At 39.9% G+C, this 22,277-nt stretch overlaps 1 protein-coding gene across 5 annotated transcripts in view; it reads right to left on the bottom strand.

Moving 5' to 3' along the window:
• LOC126184914 (guanine nucleotide-releasing factor 2) overlaps window positions 1-22,277 on the bottom strand; it is a 406,168-nt gene that overhangs the window by 156,741 nt on the left and 227,150 nt on the right. For all 5 annotated transcript variants that reach the window (XM_049927576.1, XM_049927578.1, XM_049927575.1 and 2 more), the window contains 4 exons: window positions 20,832-21,106; window positions 7,552-7,691; window positions 7,314-7,461; window positions 6,166-6,473 (listed from right to left, as the gene is read on the bottom strand). In XM_049927576.1, coding sequence (XP_049783533.1) covers window positions 6,166-6,473; window positions 7,314-7,461; window positions 7,552-7,691; window positions 20,832-21,106 — 871 coding nt within the window. The remainder of the gene's footprint in view (window positions 1-6,165; window positions 6,474-7,313; window positions 7,462-7,551; window positions 7,692-20,831; window positions 21,107-22,277) is intronic.

The following is a 22,277-nucleotide window of genomic DNA, read 5'->3' as shown; positions in this document are numbered from 1 at the left end:
CTGTGATTATGCTTTAATGTAAAGCCAACTGAGGTGTTCTCTGGAACGATGACTTAGTTGAAATACACTGAATCAAGATACAGATCATCAAATGTACTAAATAGGTTTTTATTAATTTCAAACTCTTGTGTACAGCCTAAATTTCAGTCAAATATGAGAGAAATATTGTGGTTGCAGACTATATGACATGATAGTGTAGTATGTAAGAATTATTTATTGTTTAGGATTTCAGTTAAGTCACCGTTCCAGAGAACACCTTAATTTTAGTGTAAATTCACAGAGGACGTCCAAGTATATATTAACAATCAGAGCAAAAAATATATGCACTAAAAATTATGTCATACTGTATCATAGTGGACAGTCCTTGACAAATTTGAATCTGTAATCTAATATATCCAATGAAATTGTTTAAAAAATCATTGAAAATGTGTATATACTGACTGCCAGTGTGACCTAGTGTTTAGTATTGTTAGCCACTGACACAGACATCCTGTGTTTGATTTCTAGTGAACACCTTAAGCTTTTCCATGACAGACATGTACAGATAGGATCCACTTGTTCTCTCGAGTCCAAATGAGATGCTGCTTGAAAATAAGTAGTGAATTGACACACAAACCATTAAAGAGCATCAAACTGGAAGGCTCACACCAGGCTGAGAATCACACATTATCTTACTTAAAATGGTGTAATACCAGACAGACATGGGTACAATCTGCAAACATACAATACATTATATATTGTTTGACATTGGCAACAAATTCCGATTTTCATGAGTGCTGTTGTGGGGCATTAATAAAAATGTACCATTTGCATTACCCACTGTATACCAGAATCCATCAGTGAATAAAAGGAAAGAACTTGCATTGCCCTTCACCTGATGCAAGCCTTTTTTTAATTGGCACCACCACTTTGGTGACTTGTGTATCAATTGTCTTAAGGGTAACCCTCTCCTGAAGAAGTGTATATTATTGCATTTTTGTTAATGGTAATGAGAAGACGTGTGGCGAGATAGTGAAACTCAGTGCCACTACACCCAAATAGCACCAATGAGATAGCCAAACTTAAGGTCACCATCCAACACATGGATCACCACCACCTTTGCCACCCAAATGCTGGCAATGGAAATCTCTTCCATCACAGGATAGGAAATGGCTGCCTCCAAGTTGTGTGCATTAGCAAAGTGACCTGTATTTTGAGAATGGAGCATGTATCACAAGCAAACTTCATTTAACTATTGAGTCAGTATTTCAGTCTGAAAGTCCCATAAACATTTATGTTACTTACAAATGAAGAGTACAAGAAAAGAATGTGCTCTGTCTACTTTTTTCCCAAAAATGAGGTATGTATACCATGATATGTAGGATTCCGTGTTGTTCAATGCTGTTAACAGACTAGTGTGAGAATATGAATAGTCTATGTTCCGTAACCTATTTCAAATTATGCATGCAGGGAAAGAACGTGCTAATGCCTCTTGCTACATGGAATAAGTGTGCTCTGTCTGATGTTGTATATAAAGTATTAGATTCCTTGTGGGTTGGTAAACATGTTGGAGCAAGAAACAGCAACTTTTTCTTCATTGTGCATTGTTGGTACTAGCGAAAATCGCTGCTTCAGTTTGAGACATTCTGTTTGGTAATGAGGAGTTTAAATTATTCATTTCAGTTTAAATAGTTTATTATTTATATTATGTAACTAGATGGATAAGAAATCTACTCACCAAACAGTTGCAGAACACACACATAAGAGAAGGTTATAACAGGCAAGCTTTCGGAGCCAGTGGCTCCTCCTTCAGGCAGAAGGATTGAAGGGGAAGGAAGAGGTGTGAAGGAAAAGGACTGGAGAGGTCTAGGAAAAGGGATAGATTTCGATAAAGTTACCCAGAACCACTGGTCAGGGGAGACTTATCGGATGTGATGCAAAGAAAAGACTTATCATTGGGGACTGTACTGGACGAGATTTGAAAATCTGAGGGCTTAAAGCTGGAAGACAGGGCACCAACCGAACATATATCTGCCTTGGTTGACCAGCATTCGCAACCTGTAGTACAAAGACTTCCCACCTATGTGAACATCATCTGAAATCCATGCCCCTGCCACTCCCACCACGCCCCTTGCTTGTCACCATTGATGCCATCTCCCTCTATACCAACGTCCCCCATGTGCATGGTCTGTCTGCTGCTGAACATTTCCTCAGTCACTGCCCACATAATTCCAAATCTATGACATTTTTCCTACTCGCCTTAATCAACTTTGTGCTTACTGACAACTACGTCATCTTTGAGAGGCAGACACACAAATCAGGGGTTTTGGCCATGGGAACCAGGATGGCTCCTTCCTATGCCAATCTTTTCATTGGTCGCTTGGAGGGGGCTTTCCGGGGATCCAAAAATCTTCAGCCCCTGGTTTGGTTTAGATACATTGATGTCATCTTTACCATATGGACTTATGGTGAGACTGACCTGTTAATATTCTTGGAATCTCTGAATACCTTCTCCCAATTAAATTTCACATGGTTCTATTCCAAATCCTGTGCCACTTTCCTTGATGTTGATTTCATCCTCACCAAAGGCCAGCTATAGACGTCAGTCCACATTAAATCTACGAACAAACAACAGTACTTACATTCTGACAGTTGCCAACAGGTCCTTGGTTCTCACCACCCACCTGGCGTTAATTTCTTCCATCTCAGTATTTCTTCACAGTAACTACTCCTTTCTTCATTCCATTTTAGTTTTCTACATGTTTCATTTTCTTACCTGTCCATTTTTCACCATCCCCCTCCCACCTCTGTTACATAAAATGCACTTAGGTTTTCATTCTTATTAACACATGTAAAATGTTTAAACAATGATCTCTGTCTTGCATATTACCCTGTCTTCCACTTTTACGCTCTCAGGTTTTCAAATTGCATCTGGTGCAGTCCTCAACAATAAGTCTTTCCTTATAATCCTGTCTGGAAATTCTTTCCTTATCATCCTGTCTGGAAAGTCTCTCCTGACCCAAGGTTCTGGGTGACTTTCCTGAAATGTACCCCTTTTCCTAGACCTCTCTAGTCCTTTTCCTCATCCCCCTTCCTTCCCCTTCAACCCTTCTGCCTGAAGAAGCTTGCCTAGTTATAACCATCTTTTATGCGTGTATTCTGCCACCGCTTGGTTAGTAGATTTTTTTATCTATCCAATTACAATAGCTTGTCAAAAATTGATTGTTTTGCGAGTAGGATTATTATTTATATTGAATGATGAGTACTCCATCTGAGGATGGAAGACAGAGACCTTCAGATTCTAATAGTGTTAGGGAAAGGCAATTATGAAGGTGAATGAATACAGTCATGAAGACATTAAAGATTCAGTCGCATGAACTAGGAGAAGACTGCAACTGTAGGTTAATTTGTTTTGAGGTAGTAAGTGCTGAAGAAAGATCAAATATTATACGAACATTTGGTGATATATTAGACTGACATGAACAATTATTATATCTGAAAGGTCTCATAACACTACTTCCATTTCATAAAAGGTGATCAAGGAAGAATGAAGATGAATCACACCTCTGAGAGTGTAATTTCAGCAACAGAGTAAGAATGAAAGGTGACGACACTGCACATTCCTATAAAAAGAAAAGCCTTCAGGGCAGTACCTGGAATAACTAGGTGGTGATTAATGACAGTTCTGAAACTTTTGAAACTGGGCAAGACACTTCGTGCTGGAATGGGTAAGCATGGAAGTAGGCCATGGAAAATTAAGGAAGAAGTAGGAATGGCTGTTTATGATCATATTCATTTATTTAAGGGTAGATCAAGACATTACAACATAGATAAAGACTAAAAATTTGTATCTCCCAGGGGAACTTTTGGTAGAAAAACTGCATGAATTGATCCAGGAAAAATACTTGAATTTTAACATTCCATATGAAATGCATATAAGAGTATTCAACACTAAATTCAATATAGCTTTTGGGTATCAAAGGAATGATACATACTCAATCTGCAGTAATTACACTGCTGAGATGAAGGAGCTGAATGCAATGTTATATCGATGACATGAAGAAACAAGTCTTGAAAGAAATCAATAAGATCACCACTGACCAGAAAGTACACAAAGTCAAAGCACAAACATTTTATTCCAGAAAGAGCACTTCTTGTTTGAAAAGCCAAAAGTCTAGTGAAACAAAAGCAATCTGCACGGACTACCAAAAAAAGTTTGCCTACCAAACATAAGTACTAATGATGTCTATTACAGATGGCAGTTGTCTGCCCACTCTTTCAATATCCATCAGCTTTCAAATGCAACTTCAATGTTCTACACTTACACTTAAGTTACAGGAAGAAAAGGGAGCAGTGAAGTTGTTTTCTTTTAAATCACTTTGTGCACAATTACTGCACAAGAAAGTCAAACATCTTTAAGCTTTTGTGATTCATGCTCAGAGCAGAACAAGAATTACAGTCTATAAAGGTACCTTAACTATCTTGTGAGTGAACTGAAGCTTTTAGAGACTGTGAATGTAACTTCCATTGTTAGAGAAGTTCTAACAATGGGTTGGGTGTGAATCATGGTTAAGTTTGATGTAAACCTATGCCTCTTGATGTTGTGGTGATACAAAATTGGGAGTAATTTCTGAAGAATAAATAAATATTTGAGGAAATGTCATTTGCCAACATGGTCCATTAGAGAGGTAGTCATCACAAAAAAGTCACTACCTCAGTCAACACTGAGTAACTTACAATGGAGCTTGGATTTTATCGGTGGTGACAGTTTCACTGTGACTTCAAGAGCAGCACTCTGGAGAATATCCATCCCCTGCTTACATAGGTAAAATATAAAAATATAATTAAATATTTTTAAAATTTTATGTAATAATAACAATAATTATAATAGACAAGAAGCTAGAGTGATTTACATAAATGTTTTACACTAGGCTGACAAGTCAATGTTGGAACAAAGTGATATATTTTATTCTTTTTACCACTTTATCACATGAAGTTAAAACGGCATAGAGAACCTGCATATCTAGAAGTATCTTTATTGTTTCAAACATTGTTTTCATTACAAAATAATCTGACACATAATGTTTAACAAAAAATACAATTTTACTAGCAATATCGTGCATTCAGCTATGCACAATTTTTCCTTGAAGGGCATGACATTACTTTAAATATTATGCCAATAAAATCACAATTTAAATTTTTAAGGAATCAATTTATATTAAATTTAATGTCTATAACATGTCCATCCATTACGACTTTTGTATTCATTGATTTTGTGAATCACTATCCATGAATTTCAGTTCCAAACTTTAAAACTGCTCTGCTGGACAATTTAATAATGTGGACAAAGCATATTCTTTTCCTGTGCTCTTCTAATGTGTTTGTACAGAGTTGTGCATTTAAGTAAGTTTAGAAGCAAAATGACAATGTGCAGCTTTATTAGTAATCTCAGTAATATGTATACATATTAAATTTTACATTTCACATATCTGCTTTACTTGAAATGCGGACACCACATGTGGCAGTGATCAAAGATTGGAACTAGTTGTGGAAATATAAAAACTACTGATAGCAGTTTTGGTAGATTCAAAAATATCATTTTTAGAACAAACATGTAATGCTGGGATTTTTCAGAAACTGCAACAATAATTTCAAGAATTTGAGGCTTCAAGTATGATTTAATTTTGTGTAGGTATTTGTTTTCACTAAGCCCTTATGTACACATACTAATGTCATGAGTTACAAACTGATACATTTTCCACCTAAAGATGAATTTGTAAATAAAAATTATGTCTAAAACTGCTACAAAAGACTTTGTATTACAACAATTAGAGTTATTTCAAATACAGTGGTCATGCACCGTCAGCACATGACACAGAATTACTTTGAGAACCAACTATTTTCTAAGGCCTAAATAATGAAATTTGCTGAATTTGCTTGTTTCTAATTGACATAGGCCACAGAATCCAGTTTTTTAGTCTGAAATACCTATGTCATGTGCTAAGAATAAAACACATTACCAGGAAAACGATGTATCTTATCTACATCTGTGATACATAAGCACATGCATGTGTAAAATGGGTGGAAAGCATTAAAATTATATTTAAAAATTGGACACTCAAGAATATGTAAGTTAATTGCATAAACAGTTTATATGTATAAATGGCAGAGGAAAAGTCACACTACCTTGTTGGCAGAGGTGGTTTTGGTGGTGGACTAGTATCATTCAATATCGACTCTGAGCTCTGTGAATGTGGTACAGAACTTATTCCATGCCTGTCTGTGACAGAAGTAGATGTCTGCTCTAATATCTGTCGCTCTCTTGGAGTAAGAGGAATATCAGGCAATGAGCTACGCTGTGGAAAGTCAGTTCCTCCCAAACCATAATTTGATGCCCGATCCAACAGAGGCCCACGATGAGTTATATGATTAGTTGTAGCTTTTGTACTGCTTTCTCTATGGGCTATCTGATCCTGGGCTAGTGTTACCAAGTGCTGAAATGATGAGGAAATGTAATTAAAAATTGGAGGGGACCAATTAAAAATAGTGAAAGTATTGCAAATATAATATTGCTGGAATGTATTATGTTTATACTTAAGATGTGTGCCATACAGTGCAAAGAAGCTAAAATGTTTGTGTTCACATTTTTATCTACTATCATATACAAACATAAGAAACTTTATTATTCATTTTCTACAGGTGATATAGTAGTTTTTGGGATGCATAAACAAGGGATTGCGATCTTTAAAGCATTGAAATGGCTTAGCAAATGGGACAGGAGAGAGATTCTGATACTTAAAAATCTTTACTTGTTCAATTGTACAATTAAATTCCAACACACTCCAAAATTTTCCATGAAATTATTATGCTTTCCAGGATGGAAAATTGGTTTTTTACTTTTTTATTATGTTCTGATAATGTAAGCTAAAGGTACTGGAACAAAAATATTTAAAGAAATTATCATTAACTTCCCTCTTATGTTGCCTCTAATAATTTCCACATTAGTATTATGAAATACGTTTGGAGACAACACAGCATGCAGTTTTGTCAGTAATCAAGCAGTCAGCATCAGGACTTGTTAAAAATTCAAATGTGTAACAACAAATATTGTAATGTTTGCTTGTCACCAAGCGTATATGAACTAATCTTCATTGCCTAATCTACAAAAAATCTCATTTACTTAACTACGAAATGTTTATCAGGTGAAAAGCTGATAGTTTATCTGTATGAGTACACAAACTACTGAGTTTCAAAAAGCAAAAATATATGTTAGATTGAGGGGAGAAAATGATATATTGACATGGCACAGTGCACGAACATTGTTTTGGAATTACCTGGACTGCTTCTTCAACAAGATGGATAACTTCATTCACATTTTCTTTATTTAAAGCTTTCTCTCCTTGTAGCAGAACATCATCACAGAGTTTAATTAGTTTGGCAAGACTTTGATATACTTGGTTTGTTGCAGAAACCAAAGCTGAACTGCAAAAGTTGTTCAGTCAGTCTTAAGTGTAAATCCAGATATCATGACAGATTATGTGAGAATGCAAAACAAACAACAGATATACATACCTTTGTTCATTGAGGACGTACATTTTGAGCATACTATGGATGGTTGTTACAGTCTCTAATACCACAGTCCCATTTCCCGGCAGAACTTCAAGCTTGTTTTTGCCGACAACATCACGAAAATGTTTCAAAGCATACTGAACCTTAAATATAAATAAAGGAAACTGGTATTTGAACACAGATATTAAAACATTCACTACCAGTTACAAACAAAGTTAATGCACAGAAAACCAGATTCTGTTAAAGAGACTGAAAAGTAGTGTCTTATCAAATGCGAGATCTGTTCAAAAATTTCTGGAACTTCGTCCACAAAATTTTTCTATGCTTAGCTTTTACTTATTGTGCATGGTATCTGGAAGCAGTCTTGGTACGCCTCTTGCTGCAACATGTGAAGCACCATCTGTGAATTTTATTTTATTTTGTCTGTTGTTCTTTCGAAGGGGTTTTCAACTTTGGAAATATAAAACACATTCACAGGGGCCACACCCAGTGAGTACAGAGGATGAGCCAGCACAGTGATTTCATTTTTTGTGCAATAGTCACGCACCAACAGCGCTGAATGTGCAGGTGTGTTATCATGATGAAAAAGCCATGAATTGTCTAGCCGCATTTCAGGCCATTTCCTTCTCATATTTTCTCTCAGGAATCACAAAAGTCCGATAATACTATCGATTAACAGTTTGTCCCTGTGGCATGAATTCATGATAAACTAATCCTTTAAAGTCAAAGAAAACTATCAGCATGCCTTTGCATTTGGCCTGACCTAACAAGCTTTTTTGTCTTGGAGAACTTTTCCCGACCCTTGTGAAGATTGAACCTTGGTTTCAAATTCATAACTGTAGACCCACACCTCATTACGAGTTATGATTCTCTTAAGGAACATCTTGTTCTCATTTGCGTGATGAAAAAGCTCTTCACAGGTTGTGAGGCAAAGGTCATTTCGATCTTGACTCATGCACTATGGGACGAACATGGTGGCAACATGATGCATTCCAAGATGCTGTGTTAGAATTTCGTAACATGATCCTAACTGGTAGCCCTGCCTTTGGTGGGATAGGTGATGTTAGTGATCGGACTGGAGTAGGTGGTGGTAGGAGGATGTATGGGACAGGTCTTGCATCTAGGTCTACTACAGGGGTATGAGCCGTGAGGTAAGAGATTGGGAGCAGGGGTTGTGTAAGGATGGACAAGTATATTGCGTAGGTTCGGTGGACGGCGGAATACCATGGTAGGAGGGGTGGGAAGGATAGTGGGTAGGACATTCCTCATTTCAGGGCACAACAAGAGGTAATCAAAACCCTGGCGGAGAATGTAGTTCACTTGCTCCAGTCCCGGATGGTACTGAGTTACAAGGGGAAGCTCCTCCGTGGCCGGACTGTGGGACTTTGGGAGGTGGTGGGAGACTGGAAAGATAAGGCACGGGAGATTTGTTTTTGTACAAGGATGGGAAGATAATTACGGTCAGTGAAGGCTTCAGTGAAACCCTCGGAACATTTAGAGGACTGCTCATCACTGCAGATGCAATGACCACGGGTGGCTAGGCTGTACGGAAGGGACTCCTTGGTATGGAATGGGTGGCAGCTGTCGAAGTGCAGGTAGTGCTGGTGGTTAGCAGGTATGATATGGACGGAGGTACTGATGTAGCCATCTCTGAGGTGGAGGTCAACATCTAGGAAGGTGGCTTGTTAGGTTGGGTTATGACCAGGTTAAGCAAATGGGGGAGAAGTTGTTGAGGTTCTGGAGGAATGTGTATATGTAGATGTTGACCTCCACCTCAGAGATGGCTACATCAGTACCTCGGTCCATATCAAACCTACTGACCACCAGCAATACCTCCACTTCAACAGCAGCCACCCATTAGAAGTCCCTTCCATACAGCCTAGCCACCCGTGGTTGTCGCATCTGCAGTGACAAGCAGTCCTCCTCTAAATATACCGAGGGTCTCACTGAAGCCTTCACTGACCGTAATTAACCTCCCATCCTTGTACAAAAACAAATCTCCCGTGTCTTATCTTTCCAATCTCCCACCACCTCCCAAAGTCCCACAGTTCTGCCACAGAGGAGCTTCCCCTCTTAACTCAGTACCATCCAGGACTGGAGCAACCGAATTACATTCTCCGCCACGGTTTTGATTACCTCTCGTCGTGCCCTGAAATGAGAAATGTCCTACCCACTATCCTTCCCATCCCTCCTACCATGGTATTCCACCTCCCACCGAACCTACACAATATACTCATCCATCCTTACACAACCCCTGCTACCAATCCCTTACCTCATGGTTGATACCCCTGTAATAGACCTAGATGCAAGACCTGTCCCATACATCCGCTTACCATCACCTACTCCAGTCCGGTCACTATCATCATCTATCCCATCAAAGGCAGGGCTGCCTGTGAAACCAGTCATGTGATTTACAGGCTAAGCTGCAACCACTGTGCTGCATTCTATGTAAGCATGACAACCAACAAGCTGTCTGTGTGCATGAACGGCCACCGACAAACTGTGGCCAAAATACAAGTGGACCACCCTGTTGCTGAACAGGCTGCCAAACATGATACCCCTCATCTCAATGAATGCTTCACAGCATGTGCCCTATGGATCCTTCCCACCAACACCAGCTTTTCTGAATTGCACAGGTGGGAACTTTCCCTGCAATATATCCTACGTTCCCGTAACCCTCCTGGCCTCAACCTTCGATAGTCACTGTCCTCACCCATCCAGCCCCCTCCCTGTTCCCATTCCAGCACTACACAGCCGTCATTTCACCATCACACACAGTCTTTTAATTTATTTTTATTTTTGTTTCTCTCCTTTCCACTACTTACCCCCCTCCCCGCTCCGCACCTTCTCTCCTGCCCTCCATCTAAACTGCAACACTTCACTGTCCGCCACTCCAACCATACTATCGCTCCCCCTATCTGCCCCAGCCTCCTCCTCACCCACCCAGCCGCCACTCCCATCATACACTGGTGTTGCTGCTCGCAGTGTTGTTTCAGCTCTCTGAGACTGCAGGCGTGTGTGCAAGTTGCATTTGTGAGTGTGTGTGTGTGTCTGCGTGTGTGTATGTGTGTGTACTGCTGACAAAGGCCTTAATGGCCAAAAGCTATGATTGTGTGAAACTTTTTATTGTGCCTATCGCGACTCAGCATCTCCGTTATAAGGTGAGTGGCAACTTCCCTTCTCTGGTATTGTTACATTCCATCCTGTTTGAAATTGTTTGAAATATTACATTCTTCTGCAATCTCTCGGACAGTCAGTCTTCGATTGGCATGCACAATTTTGTTCTCATCTTTGACTTCCATACAGCCATTTTTTAACTGTGTGAACCATCTGTAACACTGAACACAGCTTAAACACTCATCACCGTAGGCTTCCTGCATCATTTGGTTTGTCTCTGTAAAGGTCTTCTTGAGTTTCCGCAAAATTTAATGCATAGGCATTGCTCCCCTAATTCTGCCATCTCGAAATTTGCTAACTGTGTGACACAATGTTCTACTCAATACAGCACTGAACAATAACTAATGGACATACAACACTGAAGCTTCTGGCAGTTACAAATTAAAAATTAGTATGTGCAGGGGTGCCAACCACATTTCACTTCAACACACCACTGGCACGAAATTACGAATGTTCCTGAATGTTTTGAACAGACCTCGTAAAAACACATAGTGTGAATATTTAGAAATATTAGAAGTTGTGAGTAGCTTGGATTCATTTGATGTTTTCTTTGGAGCTTTACACGCTCTAACAAACATATTTATAAAAATTAAAACTAAATCCATTTAGAATAAAATGTTCTCGGACTTCCAGCCATGTCAAGTGATTAAATTGCCATTAACTTTTGAGCAAGCATTCCTTGGTCGCTGCCCAATAGAATGACTGCTGGTGGACTGCTGCTGGTACACACTTATAAGCTCAATACACATAAGGGAGAAACAGCCACACATTCGAAGTGTCAGAAATCATTTCAGTAAACACAAGGCGACATCACACTGATAATTGCGCAGTTTTAGTAGACTGGAAGACATTCAGTGTGGACTTAGGCAGTAGAAAGGAGGCAGGGTTTCCTTCTTTTGTTTATGAATACATTAAGAAACACAACATCTCACTTGTAAGTTCATGGCTGTGGAGGGGAGCGTTTGTGATATGTTTATATACTGAACCCTTTTAGACCTGTTTTTTCTGAAGGAAGGAGAATTTTTCTTTATGCTCCAATGTTCTTAAGTGATTTTTTAATGATTTTAGATGCAAGGTTAATACACATATATGTACCCGTTTTCAAAATTTCACTACTTTTTATGGACTGAAATGATTAGTTTTGAAATATTCACTGCTGTAATAAATAAACTGATCATTCAACAATTACCATGCAAAATAACAATAATAATAATAATCACATTCAGTTACACAGTGGAATATAACTAACCAAGCACTTCTATGTATTCTGGTGGCCACAAGTTGCTGTGTACTGCTACATTCACTTGTTGATATTTTTATAGTTACGACCAACAGGTGGCAGCAGTTGTGCATGTTGAAATGATTGACCACTCACAAAAGTGTACATGAGGTTTCCATTGAGCAAAAATATTTCTGTTGCAGCTAATACACAGCAAACATTAATGCACACAATTGTAGCCAGAGGGTCTGTAAGGGTTTAGAGAAGATGAAAATATCACAAATTTGAAGTCATCTGGCTTTCTTCTTAATCTTATAATGGTACTACTTGTGATACGTGTTTCATATTTCACACTGTTTCCTCATTTCTTTAATAATAATTCCACATCCAAGCCAGTTGCATTCATGGTAGGTTGACAGCAGCTACTGCTAGGGTTGAAAACGTGTGCACTGGACAACATATTCCGCAAGCCACCATGTGGTGCATGGTGGGGGGTACCCTGTACCACTAATAGTCATTTTCTTTCTCGTTCCACTCACAAAAACGGCGAGGAAAAGATGACTGTCCGTACACCTCCATATGAGCCCTAATTTCTCATACCTTATCTTTGTTCTCCTTATGCAAAACATATGTTGGCTGGTGTAGAATTGTCCCGCAGTCAGTTTCAAATGCCAGTTCTCCATATTTTCTCAACAGTGTTCCTCAGAAAGAACATTGTCTTCTCTCCAGGGATTCCCATTTGAGTTCCTGAAACATCTCCGTAATACTTATATGTTGTTTGAATCTGCCGGTAACATATCTAGCAGCCTGTGCTGAATTTCTTTGATGTCTTTTTTTCAGTCCAACCTGGTGTGCATCCCAAACACTCAAGTAGTACTCAGGAATAGGTCACAATAGCATCCTATACGTGGCCTCTTTTATAGATGAGCCACACTTTCCCAAAAAATCGAAGTTGACCATTCGCCTTCCCTACCACAATCCTTACAGGCTCATTCCACTTCATACTGCTCTTTAATGTTACACCCAAGTATTTAAAGGACATTACTGTGTCAAGCAGGACACTACTAATACCGTATTGAACTTTACAGATTTGTTTTTCCCATTCATTGCATTAACTTACATTTACCTACTTTTGGAGCTAGCTGCCATTCATGACACTAACTACAACTTTTGTCCAAGTCATCTTGTGTCCTCCTACAGTCGCTAAACTTTGACAACTTCCTGTGCACTACAGCATCATCAGCAAACAACTGTAAATTGCTGCCCACCCTTTCTACCGGGTAATTTATCTATACAGAAGATAATAGTTGTCCTATCACACTTCCCTGGGGTACTCCTGATGATACCCTTTGTCTCTGATGAACACTCGGCATCAAGGACAACACACTGAGTTCTATTACTTAAGAACTCTTTAAGCCACTCATATATCTGGGAACCTATTCCATATGTATGTACCTTTTTTAACAGTCTGCAGTGGGGCACAATGTCAAATTCTTTTTGTGAACCAAGAAAACACTCCCACACAATGATTGTTGAGATCGCTGCAAAGTAGCAGTGACTGGCAAGCCTAATTCTCTTACTGCATCCTTGTGGAGAATTTGCAGCTTTACTCCTGCAGTGCTGCTATAATGCATAAGAAACCGATTCTGTGAGCTCACAATAATGAACTGCTCTTGTGCATCGAGCCATACACTGTAGCTGCTGTCTATGATGTCACTGATGCTTGTGGAATCAACAATATGGACATATGGTGACTCCGTATTCAATGTGCCAGCTTCAGCTTCAGTCACACGACTGCTAAATCCCATGCTGAGCTGTAGGCTGTCATCTCTATTAAGAGTGTTGGCAGTGATTTTTATGTCAATGGGTTCTTTAATTGCACTGTCCAAGAAACAAGTAGTGCGAACCACTACCGAGGTATCCTCAAATTTTATGCAGTGGCTGTTTTCTAGAGCATACTCAGCTAAAGCAGATTTTTCAGGATAGTGTGATAAAACCTCTCTTGTTCCTTCCTGCATTTTTCTACAGTGTGCACTGTTTGCCCGATGTAAGACTGGCCACACTCTCAAGGTATCTCATTGAATCCAGGTGCTCTGAGACCTGACAGATATTTAACTGGTCTCAGTAATTCCTGAATTTTTTATGGAGGCCTGAAGATCAATTTGATTTTGCATCTTCAACAAGTGGCAAATCTTACACAACACAGACCTGCAGAAAGAGAAAAACACAAATTCTTTGCCTTCTCTTTGTTGATAGTCTTCATGGGATTCTCACTTGAGATTACTTCACTTATTTGGTGATCAAAGGCATCCATTTCAGCACCCATTTAATTTGCTATGGATGAGGAAGTCAAGGAAGGAAAGGTATCATCTTTTTCTACCACCATAGTGAACTGGGTACTACTGTTAATGCTGTTGACATGTACCCGGAACTCTTCAAGTTTATCCATGATTCTTGAATAGTGTTCATCAATATGAGATCCTCACCAGGTAGAACTGATAGAGGAGATGGAGAATATCCACCGAAGAATGGCATGTTTCATCACGGGATCATTTAGTTGGTACAAAAGCATTACTGAGCTATTCAACAAACTCCATAGGCATATGTCACAGTCAGTCATTGTGCATCACAGAGAGGTTTACTACTGAAATTTCGAGAGTGCTGCACTTTCTGAGAAGAGTCGGAAGACATATTACTTCCTCCCACATACATCTCGCATAATCACCACCATGAGAAAATTAAAGAAATTACAGCCAATACAGACGCTTACTGACAATCATTCTCCCCACACTTCATTCGCGAGTGGAACAGGGTAGAAGGGATCAGTTAGTGGTACCAGAAGTAACCTCCACCACACACTATTAGATGGCCTGCAGAGTATGACGTAGATAACAGAAAGGTGACAGAGGCCAGCATACAAGCCCAGGGTACAAGAAAGAAGGAATAGCTCTGTGACCCAGAAATGGAACAATGGACTGAGTTGGGCACAGGAGTACTAAAGAAGCATCAGTGGATCTTGGTGTAAATATAAGAGACGTGTTCAGATTTGTAAGCAGTAAGATGTTACTACAACCTGCTTCATGAATGATGGCAGTTTGTGCAGGTCAAGGCACTGACAGGAATTGCAGTGTTGCTGGTTCCAGGCAATAGTTGTGGTATGCACGTAGAGGGGCTCTGCACTTGAAGAAAGTGTGTATTCATGAAGTTATGTCTTTTGTTTGCTTATGTAGAATTTGTCACTCACCACCATCGTCAGGCATAATGACTTGCAACAAATGGAATAAAAATTCCCCAAGTAACTCGCTATGATCATGTTTAATGTTTGCAATGGCTGTGAGGTTCATAGCAGACTGCTCAATACACTACTGAATGCTCACTGGCTGTCAGAGAGAGTGTGCTGTCAGGTGTGCAGGATGAGCCTAAATTTTACCACCATTGTTCATGATTCCAACCACAGACCAGACAAAATTGTTGGTCTAGTGCAGATCATACAGAGAAATTCCTATATTAATAAAGTACCTGTTTGAGTATCTCATATTACCATGAAGAGAAACTTCAGGTAGTGAGTCAATATAATATACTATTTACATGTGCTCTGAATGTCAGCAACCAAAACATTAACTAGAGTATTTTTATGTTTTATTAGGAGTATAGTAAACAGGGCAGTCAAATAAAATGAGACAGACAGAAAAAATTACGTAAGCTGTTTATTATGTAATAAGATCAACATTTTTGTTAAGAAGGAAAGTGTTTTTATTGTGATGGATTCATTTTCAGTAGAATGCCTTCTTCAGATCATCTGTGAATGTTACATAATATTTTCTTTTATTATAATGTTGGTTATCATATTTTCAGATAAACAAATTTTGTACTTGCATCCATATACCGTCAGTGGTTGCTGTCACTCTGTATCCTGTTACAACATAGTGTAGATTTAGGACTCTTACATTATAAACTGTTTTGCGACAGTAACCACTGATGGAATATGGTTGTAACAACAAAATTTGTAAGTCTGAAAATGCGATAACCAACATTATAATAAATAGCTTTCGCACATGCTCTGAAGGTGGCAATCTAGCCGAAATGGATCCATCACAATAAAAACACTAACCTACTTAAAAGCAATCTGACTTTTATTATATAATGTCTCTAAGAGATCCCCCTCAAGAGACATCGACTTAATGAAACACTGTCCCTATACGTGAGGGGGTTTTTGTGTTCCAATGAAGTGGAGGGCTATATCAGCAGTAGTTCAACTCCCGGCAGGCCTCCCAAGCTTGTCAGGTCTCCACAGAGGATCCAGAGAAAGTATGTCTCACAACATCCTGCCTAGTAACCTGTCCTTTCCTTTTCCTCTCTGTGACTGTGTGGCAGCAGGCACAGTACCCTAACGTGGGCAGCAGAAGATCCTCAGTAACCAAGATGCCGGTGATGCACATAAGCTTCACTATGGAGGGATGGATAGCATTCCACAGTCAAAGTGAAGACAAGCTATCAAAGGGGTAAGGCCCTGTATGGGTCATGAGGTGGCAGCCCCACCAGAACACTCGGAGCCAGAGGGGGGGGGGGGGGGGGCAGGAGGCTGTGGGCTGATAACCCACACCACAAAAATTTCAAATCACAGAAACTAAAAGGAGAAATAGCCAGATGGATCTTAAGGATATGACCTTAGGCCTGAAAAGGAAAACCTTTATTGGATTTTGGAATGTAAGAACACAGAGAGAGGCAGGAAGGTTAAGTCAGGTTGAAAAATAGATGGAGAACTGTAGACTGGAGCAGCCAGAATCTGGGGAAGTTCAATCACAAAATGGTGGAGTCCTGCTGTATGTGGGACACACAGGTGAAGATACAATGCACAGCAATAGTGTAGGGCTCGTTCTATCTAAACACTGCAAAAGAAGGTTACTGGTGAGGAAATTAGTATCAGAAAAGATAATAACTGCATTCTCTAGAACAAATGTGCAAAATATCACAGCAATTCAATGCTATGCACATACTGACATGACTGTAGGAGAATTAAGAGATACATTTTATACAGAGCTAAATGGAATCCTTGGACAAACTAATTGTAGAGACATAAAAATTTTAATGGAAGTCTTGAACACAAAAGTTGGTTCATAAAATGAAGGGTGTGAACACATCATGAGTGTTAACAGCACTGGCAATAGAAATGCAAATGGTGAACTGCTGATAGATATGAGCACTAAGCATGACTTTAGTCACTGAAGGCACACTGTTTCCACATCACAACTGCCATAAGATAATGTGGTTCTTGTCAGATCATGTTACTGAAACTCAAACATATCACATAGCTGTAAGCCATAAGTTTTGACACTCTCTGTTGAATGTCAGAAACAAGAGAGGGGCAGATGATGGAAGTGACCACCACTTAGTTTTGGATGAGTTCAGATTGAAGATACTGGCAAGTAGAACCAAACTCAATCACAGGAGCAAGAAAAAGATGTGGTAAGGTTAAACGATAGCAAAAAATGATCTGCCCCTGATCTACAAAATGTCCTCTTTGACAAAAACTTTATACAGAAAGGAATTAAAATAGGTTGGCAAAAACAAAGACAGTCATTTAGATGTTGGAAAGAACATATTAGAATTTAAGACACATAAAAGGAATGAATGGATCGCTAATGAAATGTGGAATGAAATTAGCTGCAAAAAAGAACTACAACAAAAGTTAAATTTTTGTAATACAAGGGCACAGAACATCAAAGTGCATAAAGAATAAACGGAGGCAAACAAAGGAGTGAAAATGAGGATGAGGCGAGATAAATGGAAATGGATAAATGAGCAGGCACACGTAGCAAAAGAGGCAGAAAGACAGGGAAATATAAAGGAGCTGATAATATCACCAAATGTCTCTCAAGGAACAACTTTAGACGAGAAGGACCAGGTTAGAATAAGGATGGGGTGACAATTACAAACCATCAGACACAAGTACAGAGATAGGAATCACATTTCAAAGAGCTGTTGAATTGCAAAGACATCCAAATCTGCAGTGTCCCACAATGGTTGAAATTAGGAGTGCTTTGAGAAGCCTAAAAAAGGCAAAGGCCCCAGGTCTAGACAACGTATAGAAAGTACTGTTAATATGCTCCACACCCCACTGAAGCATATTTGGCTAAAAGAGAAATCCCCAAAAGGAATGGAAATACATTGCTGTCAGTGCCTGGTAAGGTCCTCACCGGAATTATTTTAAATAGGATTAAAGACTCAGTTGAAAATCGATTGGTAAAAAACAGGCCAGTTTTTGTGCACAACGTAGTTGTGTTTGCCTTATTAGTACTCTTACGATCATATTAGCGCAAAGCAAAGAAGTCCACGCAATCACGTACCTGGCAGTCATTGATTTTGAAAAGGCCTTCGATTCTGTGATACATCAAGTGCCACGGCACGTGTTGCAGAAGTATGGTATACCACAGAAGATTCTAAATATCATCAGAGATCTGTATGTTGTCTACAAATGTTGTGTGCTCCACAATGGAAATCTCACAGATCCAATAGAGGTAACGACTGGAGTCTACCAGTGTTGTATTTTGTCACCAATGCTCTTCTTATTTCTCCTCGACTCAGTTATGAGACGAGTCACATTGGGCAGGAGATGAGGAACCCAATGGGAGATCCACGAACATCTGGAGGATTTGGATTTCACAAATGACATAGTTTTAGTAGTTAAAAGGCTGACAGATATGAAAGCTAAATTAAATTAACTGAAAAAAGAAGCATAGAGTGCTGGGCTCAAAATAAATATAGGAAAAACAGAGAAAATGAGAATAAATTCTGGGAACACCGAAGCGCTGCTGCTCGGAGGGGAGCAGCAAGTGGAGATCATCAATTTGTTCCTGTATCTGGGTAGTGTGGTGACAGAAGGCGGTGGAGCTGGGGAAAAGATGTGAAAAGCCACATAAAGAAGGCATGTGCTGGCTTCGTACAACTGTATTCAATATGGAGAAACAGAAACATCACATACAAAACTAAAATGTGAAAGCTGTTGTTCTGTATGGCAGTTATGGAGTTGGAAAGCAAATAAAAGGATAACATCACAGTTATACAGTTTCATAAATAAACATCTCGGGGCATCTATTGCAGAATGAACATCTGGCGACCAGAAAAAATAAGTAATGAGGATCTCTGGAGAAAAACAAACCAGACACCTATAGAAAAACAGATATGTGAGAGAAAGTGGAGATGGCTGAGGCACACATTGAGGAAGCCAGATGGAGTAATCAAACAGAAGGCATTGGAATGGAATCCCCAAGGAACAAGGAATAGAAGCAGGCCTAGAAGTACACGGAAGAGGATGGTGGAGGGGGGGGGGGGGGGGGGGGGAAGCTCAAGGAGAGTTGGCAAGACTTGGGCAAAATAGAGGAAAATGGCCAAAGACAGAGATGGATGGTGAGTTCTCCTGGATGCCCTATATCCCCATAAGGGGGCCAAAAGATTTAAGTCAACTAAATCTCTAAGATATATTTTCAGCACTGCGGGCCCATTGGATTATAAACTGTTTATTATTTCAAACATAATCAGCAGAACTGTTAATACATTTATCTGACTGTAAGACAAGACGGTCAATGTCCATATGGGTAAATGTTTGCCGACGGAACCACGACTGTACCCAGGTGTGCACCTCTTTGTCTGAAGCAAATCGACTGTCATAAATCTCTTGCTTCAGGGACCCAAAAATATGGAAATCGCATGGTGAATGTATGGAGATCGAGTAGGGTCTTCCCAGTAAAACTTCTGCAGCATACTCAAAACATGAAATTACAATTAAATCAATATAATGAAATTAATACCCTTAGCTGCATACAGGCATTGATATACATCAATGGGGACAGTTGAAAATCTATGCCCCGACCAGGACTCAAACCCGGGATTTCCTGTTTACATAGAGACGCTCTATCCATCTGAGCTACTGAGGACACAGAGGATCGTGCAACTCCAGGGACTTATCTCTGGCACACCTCCCGTGAGACCCACATTCCCAACTTATTGTCCTGCACTATATTCATAGTGCCCCTGCCCATTACACTCACTACTCGTGGCTTTACCAATTCCCGTAAGAGTTCGAGCACCGTTTGTGCATTCGCACAGAAGATGGTCAAACGGTTGGTGAGCCTTAACTATATATATGAAGATGGTATCTGTTCTTTCGGACATTCTACTGTGCGAATGGACAAACAGTGCCTGAACTCTTACGGGAATCGGTAAAGCCGTGAGTAATGCGTGTAATGAGCAGGGGCACTACGAATATAGTGCGGGACAATAAGTTGGGAATGTGGGTCTCACGGGAGGTGTGCCAGAGATAAGTCCCTGGAGTTGCACGATCCTCTGTGTCCTCAGTAGCTCAGATGGATAGAGCGTCTGCCATGTAAGCAGGAGATCCCGGGTTCGAGTCTAGGTGGGGTGTACACATTTTCAACTGTCCCCGTTGACGTATATCAACACCTGTATGCAGCTAAGGGTATTCATTTCATTGTATTGATTTAATTGTAATTTCATTCTAACGAGCTGCATGGTCACCGATGGTATCTGTTCTTTCGGACATGTCCGAAAGAACAGATACCATCTTCATGTATATACTCAAAACAACCTTGGCACCATATGGCCTGGGGAAAGAGCTGCTCTTGTAAGCTCACACAGCCAACGTAATCCCCTTGCAATAACAATGCCAATAGCTTTCAGTTTGTCTTAATGAACCGTACAAAGTATTTCTGTTATTACGCACAGACTACATAAATACCACATACTACTGGAAAATTTTTACTAATTTCTGTTATAAAAAGGCTGAAGTTGTTTCATGTACTGTCTTTTTCAGACATACTTCACAGTTAATCAAATGTATTTGGCTCACATAATTGGATGTGCTTCTAACCTGTCTAACATGAAGATCGAGGTCTCGAGCAGGGTTCTTGTCACTAGAATCTACCAGGTCGACACTAGGTGTTGCTGTTGCAGTTTTATGGGATGATCTTGACTTGGGTGAATGTGGTGATCCAGAACGTTGAGATCCAGATCCAGCCCCACCACTCCCACCACCACTGCCTGGGGAACGCATCTGTGACAAGATTTCCAGGAAGTCTTCCTTGAATGAACGTGCTCGACGTGCCAGCTTACCCCCACGGGGTTTGCTGCTGTTGCTGTCTGCTTCTGCAAAAAATTGCAATGTTGTTTAGAAATTATTCACACAGGGAAAATTAAAGTCATATAATAAATAAGAAGTACTTTACAAAACTGAAATCTTGATTATAAAGATGTACACTGCCTGACAAAAGAAGTGAGGGACACAGTGGGATGTCTTAAATATAACTACGTACACAATTAAAGCTGCATTTCTATGTGGCAGGTATAATGGACACCACATCGCATTAGTGTTGTTTATGTTTAGTGTTGTTGCAAGGCCTGAGAGTGTATATAATGAGCATAAACAGCATCTGATGTTGCGTGATCACTGTGAAGGACACAGAGCTGCCACAGAATCGTGTGAGGCCATGTTATAACAGCTGACAAGAGTCTGAAACGGGCTTCATTGTGGGTCTCCATTTAGTCAGCTGGTCAAATTGTGCAATATCCAGGTGTGTAGAGCATTTATATGACACAGTGGCCTGAAGGTGGATTGCACGGGAATGTGAGGGCAGGCACACTCTTTGTCAGGGTTCTGGTTGACCACATCTGACAACCACAAAGGAGGGTCACAATATTGTGTACCAGGCATATCACAATCCCTTCATATCTGTACCCTGCATCTGAGAACAAGTAATGAACTCCCTGCAACATTCTGTACCATTAGTCAGAGATGAACAACTGCTGGAATAGGCAGTTACTATCCCTCATGTATGCTGCCGATAATACCACAATACAAACAGCTGTATCTGGAATGGTGCTGTGACTGGAAAACAGAGACTGCCAGTCAGTGTCATCGCATCATGTTCAGTGACAAATTGCGGGTATTCCATTATCCCAGATGACTATCTTTGGCAGTATGGTGGCGACTTGGGAAGAGGAACCCGTCTTTAAATGTTTTGGAGAGGCATAGAAGTGTTACTCTTGGCATCATTTAGAGTAAGGAGCCATCATGTACGAGTGCAGGTCACATGATGGTAGTGATTGATGTAACTCAGACGCCGGCACAATGGTATGTCACAGATACCTGTCACAAACATCCTGCATACTTGCACGTTACTTCTAATATGATAGTATTGTGGTGCCATTTTTCAACATGACAGTGCTCATCCACACATGGCACATCTCTCTACAGACTCTCTGTGTAATGCTGATGTATTCCTTTGGCCAATAAGATCCCCAGATCTGTCCCCGGTAG

This window comes from Schistocerca cancellata, chromosome 4 (assembly GCF_023864275.1).
Source record: "Schistocerca cancellata isolate TAMUIC-IGC-003103 chromosome 4, iqSchCanc2.1, whole genome shotgun sequence".
In the NCBI taxonomy this organism is placed as follows: Eukaryota; Metazoa; Arthropoda; class Insecta; order Orthoptera; family Acrididae; genus Schistocerca; species Schistocerca cancellata.
The sequence above is the reverse complement of the archived record's forward strand: the minus strand, read 5'-3'. Positions and strand labels throughout refer to the sequence as shown.